Raw genomic sequence first — 21,612 nt, 5'->3', positions numbered from 1 at the left:
TTAAGAGGGATCTTGTCAACAGCTTTTACTGCTGTCCATCCTGATTTACAGATTGCCCAGGTGGCACTAGTGATAAAGAATTCTCCTGCCATTGCAGGAGACATAAGAGATACAGGTTCGATCCCCGGGTGGGGAAGATCCCCTGGAGGAGGGCATGGCAACCCACTCCAGTACTCTTCCCTGGAGAGTCCCCTTGGACAGAGGAGCCTGGCGGGCTACAGTCCATGGGATCGCAGAGAGTTGGGCATGACTGAAGTGACTGAGCACACAGCACATCCTGATTTACAAATAGGAAACAATGGTTCTATATTACCCTGGAGGATTTGCTGGAGACTAGCTGGCTGTCATGGTAGATAATGTTTACTCTACTTAAGCTTTGCCTCATGAGGCATCACAGCATTTTGAAACCCAGGATGCAGAGGGACTTACTAGCCTGTATTCAAATCCGGGCTCTGCCACTTCTTAGACGTGCACATCTGGGTGATGTCATCGACTCAGCATTTCTGTTCTGTAACAGGGATGATGTTAAAGCTACTACCTGTGTTAATAATAAGTTAATGAATGTGAAAAGCTTACTCTCGGGTCCAGCACACTGTTTTCCACATGTGTGAGCTGTCATTATCCCCTAGGGACCAGCCCTCTAGACATCAAGTGGCCCACTGGCCCCTTACTTTCCAGGAGACAATGAATAGAGGAGCTGAGGCTACTGAGGAGCAAAGGGGAGAAAAAAAGAGAGAGAAACATGAAGGAGAAGATCCTAACAAAATGGTATCATTGAGGTAGACGGGCTGAGAAGCTGGTGTTTGTCAGGAATAATACACTGGAGTTTTGTTTTCCCTAGACTCTTCAAGGGCCTAGTTAATGGCCGAAGCTGAGCTCTGCTGGAGTAAACAGATAGGATGACCACTAAGAAACAAGAAGACCATGAGAAATAAGATAATTGGTCAAAAGTGAATAAAGACCTGAAAGAACTGTCCTATGTAAGTGATTTTTTATTTTTGCCTACGCCATGCAGTGAGTGCAATCTTAGTTCCGCCACTAGGGATTGAACCTATGCTCCCTGTGTCAGAAGTGTGGAGTCTTAACCACTGGACTGCCAGGGAAGCCCCATATAAGTGATTTAAACTGCGTCTTTATTGCACTCCTCCTCCTTGGGGAAGATGTCCAAATCTTTTGTCTCCGGGTGTGTATTTCTACCTTGCTTCTGTTCTAAATAAACATATTGCTTCTCTGTGTGTCCTCCCACATGTTGTGTCTGCTTCTAATAATAAACTTTGTACCTGTTTTTACAGGTTTTGGCTCCTTGAAACATTCTTGCTTTCAAAAGAGTCAAGAGCCAGGGTGGCTTTGCTCCTAGCCTCTAGCCCTTGGTGGACTAATGGCTGGGATTCCTGGTTTTCATCCAGGCTCCCCAGGTTCAATTCCTGGGCAGAGAACTCAGATCTTGCTTCAAGACACTGCTCACTGTGCGTCTGAGATCAACATCTCAGAATATTATTTTAGCCACAAAATTAAGTGTGAAAATTCCAAGGGAATTTTTATTCTTTGTGCTTATGTCCCTGTCCATTTAATAAATTCTATGTGAAAAATTATTTACATGGCTTGTTTTTTTCATATACAAAGAGAAGCAAACAGATTTGTGTGTTTACTGTCTGGAGTACCCAGAGGTTATGGGAGATTTTGAGGATTCTTTTTCTTCCTCCACTCCTCTCTCTCTTCCAGATTCTTCTTCTTCTTCTTTCCTTTCCTTTCCTCCCCCTCCTCCTTCCTGTGGAGCCCTGTACCAAGGTCATGGATGTGGAGCCTTATACCAAGGTCACAGGACAAAAATTTCCAGAAATAACCAAGCCCTGTAGCAACAGTTGCCATGAGCCTTGGATCTAAACCGGCCAGTTCCCTGATGGAATATCAGGTAAAATACCCACCCATCACTCACTCTATAGCATCCTAACCAATTACCTAATACCACCCTCCCAGTAGGAATTTTCTTTGTCTTCAGGCTGTAAAAATTGGCTACTAGCTCACATAAGGGATCGGCTCTCCCTTGAGCTGAGCGTCACCCACTCTAATAAACTCTATTCTCCTCTCATTCTGCCTCATGTCTGGAAACTCTTTTCCAACCAATGTACAGACCACAACATTTCCCTCCTTCCTTCCCTCCTCTATTTTTCTTTCTTTCTTTCCTTCTCCCTTTCTTTTTCTTTCTCTCTTTGTTCTCTTCCTTCATTTCACTATTATTGTTTGATATTCACCAAGAGCCAGTAGTGCTATTTTGACCATATAAAAATAGATTTCCTCCAAATGGCTTTGTCTCCCCTAAGAGATAATAGATTACGTTTTTCCCCTTCAGTACAAACCAGAAATTGAAATAGATAGAGCATGTCTTCAGCAGTGTCAGGTAAAGGAATCTGGCTTGTGGAGAGTCCATCTCTGGACAAATTTGGAGAACAGGGAGAGGAGGAAGTGGTGTTGGTCCACAACTGGGAGTGGGGATGAGGGTCCACTCTCTGCAGGACTGATGTGGGTGTAAGACTCTCTCTTCTAAAGGGATTCTAACTGTAATATATGCCTTTTTATAGTTTTGGCACAATCTTCCCAAAATAGCAACAGTTTGACTGTTCAGGATATAACAACTATAAAACTGAGTAAATTTGAAGATCTAATTGGCTTTCTTAAATGATTCATGAACTGGGCAACATCTCATCTGGCAAACAGACAGGTGAGTGGGGTAACACAACAGGAAAACTTTTGTAGTAAGGAGGGTGGGACAAGAAAAGGAAGTCATCAGTAAGGAAAAAATGAAAACCCCTTGGAGGAAAGTAGAAGTTCAGGTGAAGACAGCTTCTCATTGGCTGAGCTGTGGCATTTTCTATTGGTTGAGAAAGAAGGAAGTTTTCCTTCATCCTGCTGGGTAGTGAATAGTCAGACTTCCTGTTTGGGACTACTGGTGTCCTTTCCTGATGGAATCAGTAACTGATGTCTTCCTGTTTGGGGTAATTGATGATGAGAGGTAGAGTGTTACAGCTCCCTCTACAGGCCATCCCGACTGTCTGTAATTGAGGCCTCTCTGGTGGCTCGGATGGTAAAGCGTCTGCCTGCAGTGCAGGAGACTTGGGTTTGATCCCTGGGTTGGGAAGATCCCCTGGAGAAGGAAATGGCAACCCATTCCAGTATTCTTGCCTGGAAAATTCCATGGACTGAGGAGCCTGGTGGGCTATGCAGTCCATGGGGTCGCAAAGAGTCGGACACGACTGAGCGCCTTGGATTAATTATTATTATTATTATTATTTTCCCACTCCAGTGTTTTTGCCTGGAGAATCCCAGGGACGGCAGAGCCTGGTGGGCTGCCGTCTATGGGGTCACACAGAGTCGGACACGACTGAAGTGACTTAGCCTTAGCCTTTATTTTTCACAAGAGGTACATAAATCAATTGGGAGGTTTTAGGGAACTTATTATCAATACTCACAGTACTCTTGGGGTCATTGAAGTGCATATGCAGAGCAGCAAAATATCTGAGTCACCATTGTGTAGAGCCCAGTTGAGGTCAAATAAGGTGACACTTGACCTTCTGTTCCAGTTCTCTTATTGTAAACAAGCATCCTTTTCATGATCAACCTGGTGTCACTTTTTTTCCTGCCCTTTTGTGCTTTTGATTGATGATTTTCTGTTTAAAATGGACCCTAAATAGTGCTTGCAGCTGCCATGTGCCTTACAGAAAAGTATCAGTAAATAACATGAGTCCTTGTCCTACTTCTAAAGTTGGCCATGAGTTCAAAGTTAATGAATTAACAATGTATATTAAATATGTTACCTTTCAACACAAGCACACATTCTAAAATGTTATGCATTGGGCAGCTGATGAAAATATGAGAAGCAGCTTCCTGGAATCTATATGTGTATTTCCTCTGGAGTCACTAGTTTCAGATTTGCTAATTCAATGTTTGCGATGACTTTATACAACACAACCACCACAGACAGCAAGAATTGACTCCTACCTGGAAGAACGTTGGCCTTTATTCTTGCTTCTCCATCTTTGCAGGCTTTTTTTTTTTATTTAAAGAAATACAAAGTCAGTTCAGGGTTAACATTTGCCCCCACTGTCTGTAGGGGATTCACTCTCTTCAATACTTTGACTTTTATTTTGGAGGTGGCTTAATTAAAACTGCAACAAGGAAGTTAAGAAAGGGAATGGTGTTTGCAGGTTTGTGCGTGTGTTAACCCGCCTGTTCTTGACTGCTTGCATTATTTATTATCCTTGGTCTGTTGGCATCTTTGTGATTCTGTGACTCAAGTTTTATAGCTGTTTGACCAGGCTAATTTTCCATGCTGCATTTTGTCAGCCCATCTCAGACACCCAACCAGTTAACTCAGCATCACTTGTGCTGCGAACTGCATCCCTTCTGTCATCCAGGAAGCCTCTGGCTCTCTGCTGCTCTCCAGCAGCTTGGAAACAAAGGACAGGGAGGAGAAAATACAAAGTTTTCCTCAACCTTTTCTCATAATTACTAGGAAATGATAATTCCTAGTGATTCCCTTTAATACTTTTGATTGTTGTGACAGCTATGAAGAGTACCTCCAAAATGAATGGGGTAGACCTTGAATTATGCACTCAGTCTGAGTTAACACAGCTGAATGTATATTTTTTCCTCTCCTGCTAAAGTTCCTTGTGATATCTCATTGTGATGTGCCTCAGATCAAGCAGGATTTTATTTTCAGTTAGAGAAGCAGCAAAAGGATTTGTGACTTTTAGTTCCAAAATATGACTCTTGATTTGAAGACTGGGGACTCCCATCTCCTTCAATGTCTCCAACCACAGTGAATTCACATATTTTTAAAAATCAAAGAGTAGTTGATTTACAGTGTATTGATGCTTGCAAAGTGATTAGTAATACATATATATATTCATTATGGTTTATCACAGGATATTTCTACATTTCACAGAGAATATAGTTCTCAGTGCTATACAGTAGGACTTTGTTGTTCACCCATTCTATATGTAATCGTTTGTATCTGCTGACCCCAACCTCCCAATCCTTCGCTCCCTAACCCCCCTCCCACCTTGGCAGCCACAAGCCTATTCTCTGTGTCTGTTGTGAACTCACACATTTTTAAGTCCCACTCTGGTTTGACCTCTGACTATGACTTTGCAGATAAACCAGGTTGGCTGCCTTCCTTTGGACATCTCAAGTTCAATTCTCTTGGTCTGCACATCCTCCAAGTGGGGAAACTCTGTTCTGTGAGCATGACCTCTGTGTCTGAATATGAGAAAGTGGAACCAAAAATATTCTACACCTGGGGGGAATCAACCATCCAGTGTGGTTGAGATGGGTTTTTTTTCCTAGGACAAGGGGCTTTCAGTGTTTAAATAGGGAAAGTCCCAGAAAAACTAAGAGGAGTTGGAGCCCTAATGCAGTTAAGTGTCTTGCAAATCAATTGTGTTCTGCCTTCCTTTGGGTGTCTCCTTAATATTAATAGCAGCTTAAAAGGAATTCCAGAACACAGACAGAAGGCCAACGAGGAAGACTGAAGTGTGGGCCCTTTTGCGAACTTACTCTGGGTGACACATCAAGAAAACCTGAGGTCTCGCCCAGTGTCCACCTCCCTGGACACAGTGGCTGAGAACAGGAAGGGATATTAGGGTGTCACACATTCACCCAATATTAAAGTCCCTCCAGGTTTGAGGCTTCACATAGACTTGAAAGAAATAAGAAAGACAAAATAAGGTTAAAATTCAAATTTATGTTCTCATTTTTTTAAATTTTGCTTTTAATTTTTTAAAAACTGCTTTCATTTACTGTGGTGGTGGTTTAGTTCCTAAGTTGTATTCGACTCTTTGCGACCCCATGGACTATATCTCTGCCAGGCTCCTCTGTCCAAGGGGTTCTCCAGGCAAAAAATACTGGAGTGGGTTGCCATTTCCTTCTCCAGGGGATCTTTCTGACCCAGGGATCGAACCTGGACCTACTTGCCTTACAGGTGGATTCTTTACCGGCTGAGCTACCAGGAAAGCCCTCATTTAGCATATGTACATCTAAAAGAGGGCTTCCCAGGTGGTCCTAATGGTAAAAACCTGCCTGCCCATGCAGGAGACATAAGAGACACGGATTCAATCCCTGGGTAGGGAAGATCCCCTGGAGATCGTGGCAACCCACCCCAGTATTCTTACCTGGAGGGTCCTCATGGACAGAGGAGCCTGGCTACAGCCCATGGGATTGCAAAGTCGGACATGACTGTAGCGACTTAGCACACGCACACACATCTAAAAGAAGCCAAGGAGGAATTGCACTCTCATAGCTGGAGTCTGCCTTTCCTGGTCTCAGGATCCTCTAGGCTCCAGCCACACCGTCCTAGAAGAGGAAGCTCTGGTCTGGAGTTTCTGGCTGAGGACTTATTAATTCAAGACTCAACACTTCTGAAGCCTGTTCTCATTAGTGGCCACATTTGAACAGACCCAGATCAGCACAGTCTTATTAATATTCTTACCCACATACTTTGGTTCTAAATAATAGATGGTCTTGAACATTTCCCAGGTAGTTTTATTTTGTATCATATATTCTATCCAAACTTCTTTGAATTATTTAGTTAGAATTTTAAAAGGCACTAATCATGCCATTTACCTCTTTTGATTCTCCTACACAGCAGGATCTTAAATTATTCCAATATTTTGCATCACCAACAGAAATAAAGAGCCCTATATAAAATTTAGGTCACATCAAGATTTTCTGACCCAATAAAAGTGTTAGTTGTCTGGGAAACCCTTCCAGGCAATTATAAATATGTCAAAAATAATGTAAAAGCATGGCGTTTGAGATTGAGTCCAGAGTGAGCATTTAAAAGTGGTTATAAATGATTACATTTACAGTTAAATATATGCTTAAATATATACATTCCTGTGTCTTCTTGAGAACTGGCATAACCAAAATCCAATTTTGAGAAACTCTTTAGAGCTGACAGTCACAGTTTGCTAAGCAAGGTTCTGAAGGTGATCAGGAAATTAAAAACAATAATAATGATATTAACAGTATGAGTTCAGTTGGGTTGTAGGGGACGATGGGGAAGAATGAGCATCTTTCTGCTCCCAAATCTTGACATTGTAAGTTTGTTGGCCCCAGCTTGTGAAGCACTGGATTTTATATTTAGTATTTATGGGAGTCAGAGGAAATACTATGTATAAAATAAATAAGCTACAAGGATATATTCTACAATGCAAGGAATACAGCCAATACTTTACAATAATTATAAATGGACTATAACTTAAAAAAATTTGAATCACCTTGTTGTACACCTGAAACTTCTGTAATAACTGTTATATCTCAATCAAAAACATAAAAAAGGAGAATTGGAGTACCTAAAGGGAGATGAATCAAGAAATTTTCACTATCAGCAAATTTCAGCATGTAGGAAACTTTTACCTGAGCTGTATTTCTGTGACCTTCATGGGTCAGTAGTTGAGACTTTAAGGCTCACAGCTTATAGACATAGATGTCCACTTGTATTAATTTACTGAACATCTTATAACTGAAATAAAGCAAAACCTTTTCTCCACTGCCCTTTGACAAATGGATTTTAGTCCTATTGATGACCAGGTCACACATCATAGATTCTTATTGAATTGACCAGGAGTGGAGTCCAGGCATAAGAGAGTTCTTCAAACTCATAGATAATTCTAACATATACTCAGGACTGAAAGCACTTACAAAGGATGGAAGATGTCTTTTTATTCCCCTTTCAAGGAAAATGCTCACACTGTAGATTTCTCTCTAGAAATATACATTTTCCATATGTCAGAGAATAGAGAAAGCTTGGATTTCAAAAGTCTGAGGGCTAGGTAGCTGAATTTTCCCGAGAAGAGATAGTTCTAGGTGTGCCATTGATGGGGAGGTGGGCAGGTAGCCCAACTAGAGGGTTACTAAGGCAACTGACCCAATTTGGAGGAGGATGAAAAGGTATGATTTAGGGGACCAGCTTTTCTGGGTTAGCCAGGACTGAGGGGTTCCTAGGAAGTGAGACCTTCTGTGCTAAAATAGAGTCCTCACAAACTAGGATGGTTGGTTAGGGTTGTATATCTTGTTACTCAAGTACATCATCCTGAAAAGCTGGAGCCAACTGGGGACCTTACCAGCCTGGGTAGACACAATATGTCTGGCCCCAGCTTGGCATAAAGGGTGGAAGCTGATACCTCTGAATGGATGTAGGTTGGAGGCACCTGGAAACAGCAGCCATGATGGTCTGAGGGTCAGAGAATTTCCTCTTATTCTGGATTGAGCAAGCTCCAGGGATCTAGTCTGTTCTTCTGACATTGATAAACAAGGAAGTCCTTCTCTGCTTAAAAGTCTTTAAATGCTGGAAATGACACAGATATCAGCCCAGAGACACTTAGAAAGGACACAGTTAGTTATTCCAGGTGGCACAGGGGTAAGGAATTCGCCTGCCAATGCAAGTGACGCAAGAGACTCAGGTTCGATCCCTGAGTTGGAAAGATCCCCTGGAGTAGGAAATGGCAACCCATTCCAGTATTCTTGCCTGGACAATTCCATGGACAGAGAAGCCTGGCAGGGCTACAGTCCATGGGATTGCAAAGAGTTGGCCATGATTGACCGCACACACACATACACAAGTTATTCTAAAGGAGGGAGCCAGATTGGGTGGGCTGGTTGCTATGCTATCTGGATTTCCAAAACCATGAATGTGGAAATCTAGGACTCCAGGTGAAAGCAGTCAAACCAAGTGATGGGAAATGATCATCACACATGTTCTTTTCATGTGGCTGAAACTTGGGGGAAAAGAGAATTCCATGTGGTTTCATTGCATCATGCCATTGATGTGTCTTGGCAGCCCTTGTTTCACTTTTGTTTCAAAAGGAATTTCAGCAATTAACTTCCACTTAAAAATAACATGACAAGGCCATTTGTAATAGCAAATTTACCAGGAATGATTAAATTGTTGAAATCATTTTCTTCTTGTAGTTGGCATCTGAGTTACTACCTATTTATATGCAAATATCAGATTCCCAAGCCTATTTTTTAAAATGTTGAAATAGTATTTATTTCCTAAAAGTTTACATGACCAGAGTTCTGATAGGATAGTGAAACCATTCTGATACCAGGTTAAGAAAATGCATTCCGGACTCCAAACAGACATAAAGCCAACATTGCTCATTTATGTATTCAAATATGAGAAATTATTCGATTTTTTCTCAAGAGTATAACCACCTATTGATTTTTAAAATCGGAGTTGAATTTAAAAAAAAACACATTTACCTTTTGGCAGCAAAGCTGATAGGCAGACACACCAACTTTGTCTTTTAATTATCTGCAACCTTCTCTCTGTATACAATAATGACTTTGGGGTGAGCGTCCTTTCTCAGCTATTTTGCCTTTCCGTGGTAATCCTCCAATCTGATTGCTTCCATTTTAACTGTATTTTAAGTCCTTACTGGGGGAGGGAGCAGCTTATAATGAAAATGATTGCTAATTGCTGGTTGCTAATTAGTGGCTGCCTAAAGAAAAATTACAAAACAATTTGGTCCCTGCAGGGAGATGAATGACCAGAGAACAATTGCTCTTCAGGGACAGTGTGTTTTTGTTTAACTTTCTTCCTGCAGACAAGAGCTCCAAAGATTATAGCCTGTTTAGAATGTGGCAGAGTATAAACAAAAGAGAAAACAAGGCGGTGGGTTGTTCTAGTCATTCACATTCAGGAAAGGCCAGGAAAATCAAAGAGCGGTCTGAGACTTCTGTTTGCGTGTGTATGTGTGTGCTCGATTGTGTTGGAGTTTGCAAGTCCATGGACTACAGCCGACCAGGCTCCTCTGTCCATGGGATTCTCCAGGCAAGAATACTTGAGCAGGTTGCCGTTTTCTACTCCAGGGGAATCTTCCCTACCCAGGGATCGAACTTGCGTCTCTTGTGTCTCTTGCATCTCCTGCATTGGCAGGTGGAATTTTCACCACTGTGCCACCTGGGAAGCCCAGACTTCTGTTTAGGACCAACCCAAATTCAACACGGCCAGTCAAGAGCATCCAGGAATTTTTCAGAAGGAGCGCCTCCATGGATGCCTCAGGATACTGTCCACAACTCAAGACTCCGCGGAAAGAGAATGTTGAAAGGCAATCTTTGACCCTGTTGGTTTGCAAGGCTGTTAGTAACACTGCAAAAACATCTGTTCTGTTCTCCTTCATCTTCTCCTTCCCACTCAGCTCCAGCCCTCATTAGCCAGGGCCCTTTTTGCCAGATGATAAATGAGAAGAGAATTCATTTGAAATAAATGAACATGATCAGGACATGTGTGGTTAGTGACTTGCCTGCAAATGTCATGTCTGTGTGTGCAAGGAATTCATTATAGCACTCATTTTAATTTAGTGCGCTCAAGGCAAGGATTCACCCCTTATATACACAAGCAGGAGATGCCAGCTGAAAACAACAGCGTATCTGAGATCAACAGCGTTCAGGATTCCCCAGAGGTTGCTGCCTTCTTTGAGCTTGTTTATAGATGCTTCTGTAAAGGAATAGCCCATAAGATGCTTGGTATTATGCTATTATTTTAACGATTCATTGATGATGATATTACAGGTCAATGGTTAGCAATATCAGAATCACCTAGAAGGGACTTCCTTGATGGTCCAGTGGTTGAGACTTCACCTTCCAATTCAGGGGTTGTGGGTTCAACCCCTGGTTGGGGAGCTAAGATCCTACATACCTCAGGGCCAAAAAACCAAAACATAAAACAGAAGCAATATTATAACAGATTCAATAATGACTTTAAAAATGGTCTGCATAAAAAATCTTTTTAAAAAAGTGAAAAAAAAATCAACTGGAAGTCTTGTGAAAGCAAAGATTCCAGAGTTTCTGATGTGGTGGGTCTAGGATCTGAGAATTTGTACTTTAGACAAGATGCTGCTGGTCCAGAGACTATTCTGAAAACCATTGCTGTATGTTATGAAGGGCATTTCTGGAAATGGAATAACTTCATTGGAAGATATGGGAAGTTGATGTTAAAATTTTTTTCCCTGTTGCTGTCATCACCATCCTGATATAAGAGGGATCTTCACATCCCAGTGAATATATCTGTTTGCATGTGATATAAGCAAAGGGAGAGAAGGGTCAACAAACCTACTGCTTGTCATAGGAACCCAGATTTAGAAATGGCAGTGACAATGGAGGAAAAGGTACTGAAACAGAAGGAAAGAGACTAAGGGGCATTGATTAGGGAAATCACACTCACCCCTTTGATAGAGGATTGGAAAAATCAACAGGCAGAATGTTTAGCACATCAGCCCAGCCTTTGGGGTCACATTGTCTCAGGATCCTGGATCCATGACTCGGCTGATCTTGCTTGTGAACTTGGTTCAGGTCCTTAAAAAATGTAAGGCTTTTTGAATTATGGTTTAGCAGCAGCAGCAGCAGCAGCAGCAGGGTTTATGGGCGTCGCTGGTGGCAGCTCAGTGGTAAGGAATCCAACAGCAATGCAGGAGCCGCAGGAGACAAGGATTTGATCCTTGAATCGGGAAAATCCCTTGGAGGAGGGAATGGCAACACACGCCAATAGTCTTGCCTGAAGAATCCCATGGACAGAGGAGCCTGGTGGGCTACAGTCTATAGGGTTGCAAAGAGTCTGACACGATTCAGTGACTCAACCCACATGTAGGCACACAGGGTTTATGCCCAGGGTGGGATTGCTGGGTTACAGAGAGAAGTCAATTTTGACTCCATGTTGGAAGTGTTTTTTTGACTTACTTTCCACTGCTTTTGTTACTATAATCAAGCATGATTGCCTGACTCAGAGAATCCAGCCCCTCTGCCTGACTGTTAAGCTAAAGTGCTTCTGTTCAGAACTGTGTCCACCTGTAGATGGCCGAAAGGAAGAAACGAACACCATCACCACCACCACCCCGACCCCTGCTGCCTGAGGCTTGCCATTCTAGGAGATATATGGAAGATTAATAGCCTTTTAACTTTATTTCCTTACCTCCCCTAGTCTATGACCCATAAAAGAACCTGGTATCCAAACCCAGCCAAAATGGTGATTTGGAGACATTAGTCTGCAAACTTCTGGGTCAGCCATTTTTTCAAAGAAAAACACCTCACCCCTCTTCAATTGGCCCATCCTGTGGTGAGCTGAGTGAGCTTAGACTCGGTAACAATATGGTAGTTCTATTTTTAGTTTTTGAAGGAATATTCATACTGTTCTCCATAGTGGTTGTATCCATTTACATTCCCATCAACCAGCAGTGTTCATTGCAGTACTATTTACAATAGCCAGGACGTAGAAGCAACCTAAATGGCCACTGACAGATGAATGAATAAGGATGCGGTACATATATACAAGGGAATGCCACTCAGCTATAAAAAGGAATGAAATTGGGCCATCTGTAGAGATCTGGATGGACCCGGGGTCTGGAAAGTCCCATGGGTGGAGGAGCCTGGTAGGCTGCAGCCGCTAAGAGTCAGACAGGACTGAGCGACTTCACTTTCACTTTTCACTTTCCTGCATTGGAGAAGGAAATGGCAACCCACTGCAGTGTTCTTGCCTGGAGAATCCTAGGGACGGGGGAGCCTAGTGGGCTGCCGTCTATGGGGTCGCACAGAGTCGAACACGACTGAATCGACTTAGCAGCAGCAGCAGCAGAGTCTGTCATACAGAGTGAAGTAAGTCAGAAAGAGAAGACAAATACCGTATAATAATGCATACGTGTAAAATCTAGAAAAATGGCACAGTTGAACCCATTTGCACAGCAGGAAGAGCCACAGATGTAGAGAACGAACATGTGGACACAGAGGGAGAAGGGGGATGAGATGAATTGGGAGATTAGGACTGATATATATACTCTGTGATACATATACCATGTGTAAAATAGATAGCTAGTGGGAACCTGCTGTATAGCACAGGGAGCTCAGCTCAGTGCTGTCTGATGACATAGAGGGGTGGGATGGGGTGGGTGGCAGGGAGGTTCCAGAGAGAGGGGATATATGTATGCATATGACTGATTTATTTCACTGTACAGCAGAAACTAACACAACATTGTAAAGCAATTATACTCTCAAAAACTGTAAACCTTAGTTCATTCTCTATAAAATGGGTATACTACTACCTGTATTGCAGAAGTATTACGAAAATTGAATGGGCCATGTGGCTTAGCTTATAGTAAGAGCTCAATAAATGTTAGAGCTCAATAAATGAATGCTCAATAAATAATCATCTTCATCATCATCATCTTCGAACTATTAGGAGGAAATATAGGGGCTTCCCTGCTGGCTCCAATGGTAAAGAATCTGCCTGCAATGCAGGAGACCCGGGTTCAACCCCTGGGTTAGGAAGATCCCCTGGAGAAGGGAACGGCTACCACTCCAGTATTCTTGCCTGGAGAATTCCCATGGACAGAGGAGCCTGGCAGGCTACAGTCCATGGGATCCCAAAGAGTTGGACATGACAGAAAGAAAGACTAACACTTTCACTTTCATAGGTGAATTTACGTATAAGCTTGTGAGTTAGGAAGCCTTTCTAATATTTGTGAGGGAAAACATTGCTATTAAAAAGCAGAAGTCTATTCTAGGGTGGAAAGAAGGTTATTTTTTAAATAAGATTTTACTTAGTTGAGCAATAAGCTATTTACTTATTTAACAATTCCTTATTAATCCAACAATCATGCTAATGAGTGAATATGTATAAAAAGAGATGTGTTTCCTGGAAAAAAAAGAAATGAGGTTGTTTGAGCAGATAAAACTTGGGGAAATTGGCCCACACAGAGGGTTGGATTTTCTAGAGATAAAATACACAGGAGATGGGATTTTAGGCGTGGCATTGAAAAGAAGTCTCAACATTTGATGGCAAAGTACAGGAGGGTAAACCTACAAGTGAGACTGAAATTTTATGACCTGAAAATTAGGTCATGAAATCCAGGAGAGAAAAATCAGAATAGTAAAAAATAAATCTTTGACTAACATAAACAGCATATTAAAAAGCAGAGATATCACTTTGCTGACAAAGGTCCATCCAGTCAAAGCTATGGTTTTTCCAATAGTCATGTATGGATATGAGAGTTGGAGCATAAAGAAAGCTGAGCACCGAAGAATTGATGCTTTTGAACTGTGGTGTTGGAGAAGACTCTTGAGAGTCCCTTGGACTGCAAGGAGATCAAACCTGTTCATCCTAAAGGAAATCAGTCCTGAATATTCATTGGAAGGACTGATGCTGAAGCTGAAGCTTCAATACTTTGGCCACCTGATGCGAAAAACTGACTCTTCATAAAAGATCCTGTTGCTGGGAAAGATTGAAAGCAGGAGGAAAAGGGGAGGACAGAGGATGAGATGGTTGGATGCATCATGGACTTGATGGACATGAGTTTGAGCAAGCTCTCGGAGATAGTGAAGGTCAGGGAAGCCTGGTGTGCTGCAGTCCATGGGGCTGCAAAGAGTCAGACACAACTGAGCGACTGAACTGAACTGACTGGAAAAATAAATCACCACCCCATTCATTAATCAAGGCTCCCAAAGCATGACCTTCAATATTCTTCTCATTACTACATACTTCAAACTTACCTGGATTAAAAATAATTGTTCACCAAAATGTTCTGACTTTTGCACCTTATTTTGTTTCAACTCTTCCTCATATCTTGAACATCCTTCCTTATCACTCAGTTCACTCATCTGTAAAATGGAGATAAAAATAGAGTTGGTGAATAAAGTATTTAGATGCCTGGTCTGCAGTAAATGTGGTATAAGTGCTTGCTTCTATTTTTATTATTACTACATTTTCCATGATTTATCTCAAATGTCAACTTCCTCATAAAGCTGGCAGTCTCAGTTGTGGGATCATTTCCTCCCTTGATATAATGGAGAGTATTGACCAGAAGGTCAATCTAATCAGACTGAAGCTGAGGAAGTGTATTGTTATGTAGAATGAGCCTATAAATGGGGTTTGGTGGTTATTTTTGTAGAAGATAGCTCTATAGAAGATATTTTGAGTTTTGTTTTAAACTAAGACGTGTTGCATCAGGGAATGTGGGGGTGGGGGGCGGGAAACTATGTATCATTCAGGAAAATATTGGGAGAATCTGTGGCAGAAAGCAGAGGGGCTAAGATTTGTATGTTATCTTAACCACAGAGCAGAGAGTCTGCACTGAGACACACGCTGAAGCATCACAAGGGGTTGCCCTAGCAACAGGCATCTCCTGTTCTCACAGTAAGGATACTATAATGTGAAAAAAAAATATTTTCAGAAGAAGTGACAGTGAATGGGGGGTCAGAGCAACACGTGGTCTGCCAGCTCCTTTTTAGGGACAGTTTGAGAGGGAGTTTCAGAGAAGTTTTCAGAGATGATGAAAATAAAAGGGTCTGATGAACAATGAAATTGCTTGATGGCATCCCTGGGCTGCCACGTCCTCATCAATTTTCTAGAACACTGAGGGTGACCCCCACACTGCTCCCCACACCTTGCCTGCATCCATATGGGTAGATGCTTTTAGCTCCAAGCAATGACATTTGCAGAGGGCATTTGAATTATGAAAGCCCAACCCTCTCTTGGTGGGCAAAAACCTAATGGAAAAGTTTTTCATTATTCCACTGATTGCCTAATTGTTTAATTCTTTGGTTTCCTAATGGAGCCAGTATAGAATTTTATTGCCTGCACTTCTATATTAGATAATAAAGAGACAGGAGCATTTGATGAACACATTAGGTTAAGTTAAAACAGATTGATTTCTTCATATATATTAACTTTTGTTAATGAAAGACAGAATGCCTACCTTCAACAGGTGATGGCTGGTCCACAGCTCAGTTGCAGGAACTCAGAATATGCTTGTATGGATTCGGCCACTGATCAGTAAACTGTAGTCTGAAGGCCCAATCCAATCTTCCACCTATATCTGTATGCCCCAGGGACTAAGAGTGAATTTTTCTTTACATTATGAATTTAAATCAAAAGAAGATAGTATTTTATGATGTTTGGAAGTAATATGACATTGACATTTCAGTGTTTATAAATAAAGTTTCGTGAGACACAGCCAGGCTCCATCATTTATGGATGGTCTATGGCTATTTTGTGCTGTTAATCCTCTGTAACACTATACTGATCACACAGAAGTGTTGGAACTGTGCATGTGACTGCTTGACTAAGTTGCCCCTTGAGGCCAGTTTTATCCAAGTATCTCCCAGAGAGGAGAACGTGATAAAGCTAAGGGCACATGGGTGCAGACTGTTGAAATGATGGAAGGATGGATAACTGGACGCATGGATGGATAAATATTTGGATGAGAGAAAAAATAAAAAACAAAAACTCATGGTACATGCCACAAAGAATTTTTCAATTTAAATTTCAGTCCTAAGTAGGCTGACATTTAGCAAAAGACGAGGGACCTGATAATGTTTAAGTGACAAAGTTTTAGCAGGAGCACAAACTGATGAGTAATATCAGTGGTACTCTTAAATGTCAAATAGATCATTTAATGCAATCCAGCCACTGTACCCTTTCAATCCAATGGTGATTGGTGGCCACTCCCTTGTCTGGTTCCAGACAACTGAGGAAGACTTGAAAAGATTGTTACCTACAAAACATCCAGCTAGCTGACTGAATAGCAGTTAAGAAAGGACCAAAATACTTCTAAAATAAAGGAATTGCTCACAGCCCTTTTGACTGGCAGCAATTGGCTCCTGTCATTTTTCTTCCTGAGCTAACGGGAAGGGGATCTAACTTTATACCATCTTCTTGACTGCTCCTGCCCTTATCCACCTGGACAGGTATTAAAGCTCTGGCCATGCTGAATTTCTAAAGGCCAGGATGTACGTTTGACTTAATGGTGTGACACCAACCAAGGAAAACTAGACCATAAAAACAGACATTGCTCTCCTAACTCATGTCTGCAACAGCCAGAAGGAAGAAATGGGTTGGAAAAGAGGAGAGACCAACTAAGATTATATGGACCCCCTACCTCAGTCTTTCTCATCTTTAAACAAAACAAAACAACAACTTTCTATTTTATATTGGGGTATAGCTGATTAACAAACAATGTTGTGTTGTTTCAGGTGAACAGCAAAGGGACTCAGCCATACGTATACATGCATCCATTCTTCCCCAAACTCCCCTCCCATCGACACTAGCACGTAACACTGAGTGGAGTCCCATGTGCCATACAGGAGTTTCTTGTTGGTTATCCATTTTAAATAGAGCACTGGGTACATGTCCACCCCAAACTCCCTAGCTATCCCTTCCCCCATCCTTCCCAACCATAAGTTCATTCTCCATGTCTGTGAGTCTGTTTTTTGTTTTCTAAGTTTCTTTGCATCATTCCTTTTAGATTCCACATCTAAGGGATGTCATACAATATTTCTCTTTCTCTGTCTTACTTACTTCGCTCAGTATGCCAGTCTCGAGGTCCATCCATGATGCTGTAAATGGCATTATTTTATTCTTTTTAATGCAGTGTTGCCCCTCTTGGTGAGACTGTGGGCAACAAACTAGGCGTGTGGGTGAATAATACTAGTGGTAGTAATAATAATGATAATAGTACATCGAGAACAGCCCCTTCAAGGTGGTGGTCAAGTCTGGCCGCGGCTACCTGGGCATTGGGCTCCCCGGCCTGAGCTTCGGCAGCGAGGGCGACAGCGATGGCAAGCTCTGCCGCCCGTGGGGCATGAGCGTGGACAAAAGGAGGGCTACATCGTGGTGGTCGACCGCAGCAACAACCGCATCCAGGTGTTCAAGCCGTGCCGCACCTTCCACCACAAGTTCGGCACGCTGGGCTCCCGGCCGGGGCAGTTCGACCCGCCTGCCAGGGTGGCGTGTGATGCCTCCCGCAGGATCGTGGTGGCCGACAAGGACAATCATCGCATCCAGATCTTCACCTTCGAGGGCCAGTTCCTCCTCAAGTTCGGGGAGAAGGGCACCAAGAACGGGCAGTTCAACTACCCCTGGGACGTGGCGGTGAATTCCGAGGGCAAGATCTTGGTCTCAGACACGCGGAACCACCGCATTCAGCTGCTGTTCGGGCCCGACGGGGTCTTCCTGAATAAGTACGGCTTCGAGGGAGCTCTCTGGAAGCACTTTGACTCCCCGCGGGGCGTGGCTTTCAACCACGAGGGCCACTTGGTGATCACCGACTTCAACAACCACCGGCTCCTGGTCATCCACCCTGACTGCCAGTCGGCCCGCTTCCTGGGCTCCGAGGGCACGGGCAACGGGCAGATCCTGCGGCCGCAGGGCGTGGCTGTGGAACACGAGGGGCGCATCATCGTGGCCGACTCCAGGAACCACCGGGTGCAGATGTTCGAGTCCAATGGCAGCTTCCTGGGCAAGTTCGGCGCCCAGGGCAGTGGCTTCGGGCAGATGGACCGGCCCTCCGGCATAGAGGTCACACTGGACGGGATGATCGTCGTGGTGGACTTCGGCAACAATCGAATCCTCATCTTCTAATCACGTTTCCTGGGCTTCCGTGTTTGGGGTGCACGTGTCCATCTCTCCTCTCTATTTCCCCCACTTTTGAATTTCAGAGGAAACTGTCTCAGGGGAAAAAAAAATTTTTTTTTTTTGCTTTTGTTTGAAAGACAAGAAAAGTACAACATTGCTTACGTCCTACCTCATCTTTATTTTTTTTTTTTTACAGATGAATGTACTTATCTTTTCTGCAGGGATTGAGCCTGTGAAGTGATATCTCTATCTACCTCAGAAACCTTTTACATTTCCTTCTGGGACAGGCCCTCTGCCTCCTCCCACACTCGCTCAGTGGGGGTTTCCCTCCCCCTCCATGGGGTGTGACACGCACAAGCCTAGCATCTCTGTGGCTGGTGAGCGGGGCACTGGATGTGTGCGGTGGGGTGCATTCTGTAGATTGAGCCAAGGAAACATGAGAAAACTACTAAGTGAAAAGAAAACAACAACAACAAAAAAGAACTATAAAACTTGGGAAAATAGGATTTAAGATTCTTAATTGTAGAGTATTTGTGTTCTTAAGAATACTGTGTGTATGGGGTTAGGTTGTGTTGTGTGATCTTGATCTTTATGGGAAAAATCTTTTTTTTTTCTTTTTTTTTTTAATGCTGCAACAGAGAACTTTCCTGTGTTCTCCTTCTATACCTCAGTGTGTTTCTCATCCTGTTCATCATCATGTTTTCTTACTCCTAGAAGATGTGGCTGTGGCTTGCTAGCCGAGAAAAGCTGACCATTCCTATTTTAGGGTGTGCAGTCTTTATTTCTTCTGAGGGAGGGGGTGTGTGTATGTGTGTGTGTGTGTGCGTGAGAGAGAGAGTGCAACCACCTTACACCAAAATAGCAAAACCACCTCCCAAAGAACTTTCTTCTCACACTTTGGTTTCTGATAAATAGATGTAGTTCAGGCTTTTTGCTTAAAAGTATTCTCAGAAGTTAAGTGATTTTTCATTTGTTGTTGGTTATAAAGAATATGTTTGAAGGAAGAGGAAAAGTCACCTCCTTCTCAAAATGAGGATTTTCAGGCATGGACTGGAGCGTGGACATGAGTGGGTGGCGTGCATGTGCTGAGTGGGTCAGCAGAGAGCGTGAGACACAGGCGAGGGACCCCCAGACTGCGGTTGATTGTGGTTCTCCGAACACTAGGTGTTTCTCCTCCTAGGATGAGGAGGCAAAGGAATCAACTTTTGTTTTTAAAGCACAATTTTTTCCTGCTTTGGAAGTTCAGGGAGATGGGATGTTTGCGAGTCAAGTAGGAACAGCCCACTCCCACGCCCTCTCCTCAGCTCACCTTCACAGAGCAGTCTGCTCCTGAGTCACGGGGTGTGGTTCGTTTTCCCCGCAAAGGCCTTTGAATGTAAAGGGTTTGTAAGCCAAAATCGCCCCAACCTGAACAACGTATAGGACAGAATACCTCTAGTTACCAGCGATATTTTTCACAGAACTAGAACAAATAATTTCAAGATTTGTATGGAAATACAAAAAAACCTCGAATAGCCAAAGCAATCTTGAGAAAGAAGAATGAAACTGGAGGAATCAACTTGCCTGACTTCAGGCTCTACTACAAAGCCACAGTCATCAAGACAGTATGGTACTGGCACAAAGATAGAAATCTAGATCAATGGAACAAAATAGAAAGCCCAGAGATAAATCCACACACCTATGGACACCTTATCTTTGATAAAGGAGGCAAGAATATACAATGGAGTAAAGACAATCTCTTTGACAAGTGGTGCTGGGAAAACTGGTCAACCACTTGTAAAAGAATGAAACTAGATCACTTTCTAACACCACACACAAAAATAAATTCAAAATGGATTAAAGATCTAAATGTAAGACCAGAAACTATAAAACTCGTAGAGGAGAACATAGGCAAAACACTCTCTGACATAAATCACAGCAGGATCCTCTATGATCCAATCCCCAGAATTCTGGAAATAAAAGCAAAAATAAACAAATGGGATCTAATTAAAATTAAAAGCTTCTGCACAACAAAAGAAAATATAAGCAAGGTGAAAAGACAGCCTTCTGAATGGGAGAAAATAATAGCAAATGAAGCAACCAACAAACAACTAATCTCAAAAATATACAAGCAACTTATGCAGCTCAATTCCAGAAAAATTAACGACCCAATCAAAAAGTGGGCCAAAGAACTAAACAGACATTTCTCCAAAGAAGACATACGGATAGCTAACAAACACATGAAAATATGCTCAACATCACTCATTATCAGATAAATGCAAATCAAAACCACAATGAGGTACCACTTCACACCAGTCAGAATGTCTGCAATCCAAAAGTCTGCAAGGAATAAATGCTGGAGAGGGTGTGGAGAAAAGGGAACCCTCCTACACTGTTGGTGGAAATGCAAACTAGTACAGCCACTATGGAGAACAGTGTGGACATTCCTTAAAAAATTGCAAATAGAACTGCCTTATGACCCAGCAATCCCACTGCTGGGCATTCACACGGAGGAAACCAGAATTGAAAGAGACACGTTTACCCCAGTGTTCATTGCAGCACTGTTTATAATAGCCAGGACATGGAAACAACCTAGATGTCCATCAGCAGATGAATGGATAAGAAAGCTGTGGTACATATACACAATGGAGTATTACTCAGCCATTAAAAAGAATACATTTGAATCAGTTCTAATGAGATGGATGAAACTGGAGCCGATTATACAGAGTGAAGTAAGCCAGAAAGAAAAACACCAATACAGTATACTAACACATATATATGGAATTTAGAAAGATGGCAATGATGACCCTGTATGCGAGACAGCAAATGAGACACAGATGTGTAGAGTGGACTTTTGGACTCTGAGAGAGAGGGAGAGGGTGGGATGATTTGGGAGAATGGCATTGAAACATGTATACTATCATGTAAGAAACGAATCGCCAGTCTATGTCCGATGCAGGATACAGGATGCTTGGGGCTGGTGCATGGGGATGACCCAGAGAGATGCTATGGGGAGGGAGGTGGGACGGGGGTTCATGTTTGGGAACTCATGTACACCCGTGGTGGATTCATGTCAATGTATGGCAAAACCAATACAGTATTGTAAAGTAAAATAAAGTTAAAAAAAAATCTTTTAATAAACATAAAGGTGGAGTTAAAAAAATAATGATAATAGACACAAAATTGGCACTTACTACATGCCTAATTTTGTCACAGAGATTGATTCCCATTTG

At 42.5% G+C, this 21,612-nt stretch overlaps 1 protein-coding gene across 1 annotated transcript in view; it reads left to right on the top strand.

Annotated features, from left to right (window-relative positions):
* The window catches only part of LOC120871385 (E3 ubiquitin-protein ligase TRIM71-like), a 64,549-nt gene extending 46,143 nt beyond the window's left edge, over positions 1-18,406 (top strand). The window contains 2 exon segments of the mRNA XM_040251284.1: positions 17,502-17,639; positions 17,642-18,406. Coding sequence (XP_040107218.1) covers positions 17,502-17,639; positions 17,642-18,406 — 903 coding nt within the window.
* The last annotated feature ends 3,206 nt before the right edge of the window (positions 18,407-21,612 follow it).

Source organism: Oryx dammah, unplaced genomic scaffold (assembly GCF_014754425.2).
Source record: "Oryx dammah isolate SB20612 unplaced genomic scaffold, SCBI_Odam_1.1 HiC_scaffold_12, whole genome shotgun sequence".
Lineage (NCBI taxonomy): Eukaryota > Metazoa > Chordata > Mammalia > Artiodactyla > Bovidae > Oryx > Oryx dammah.
The sequence above is the reverse complement of the archived record's forward strand: the minus strand, read 5'-3'. Positions and strand labels throughout refer to the sequence as shown.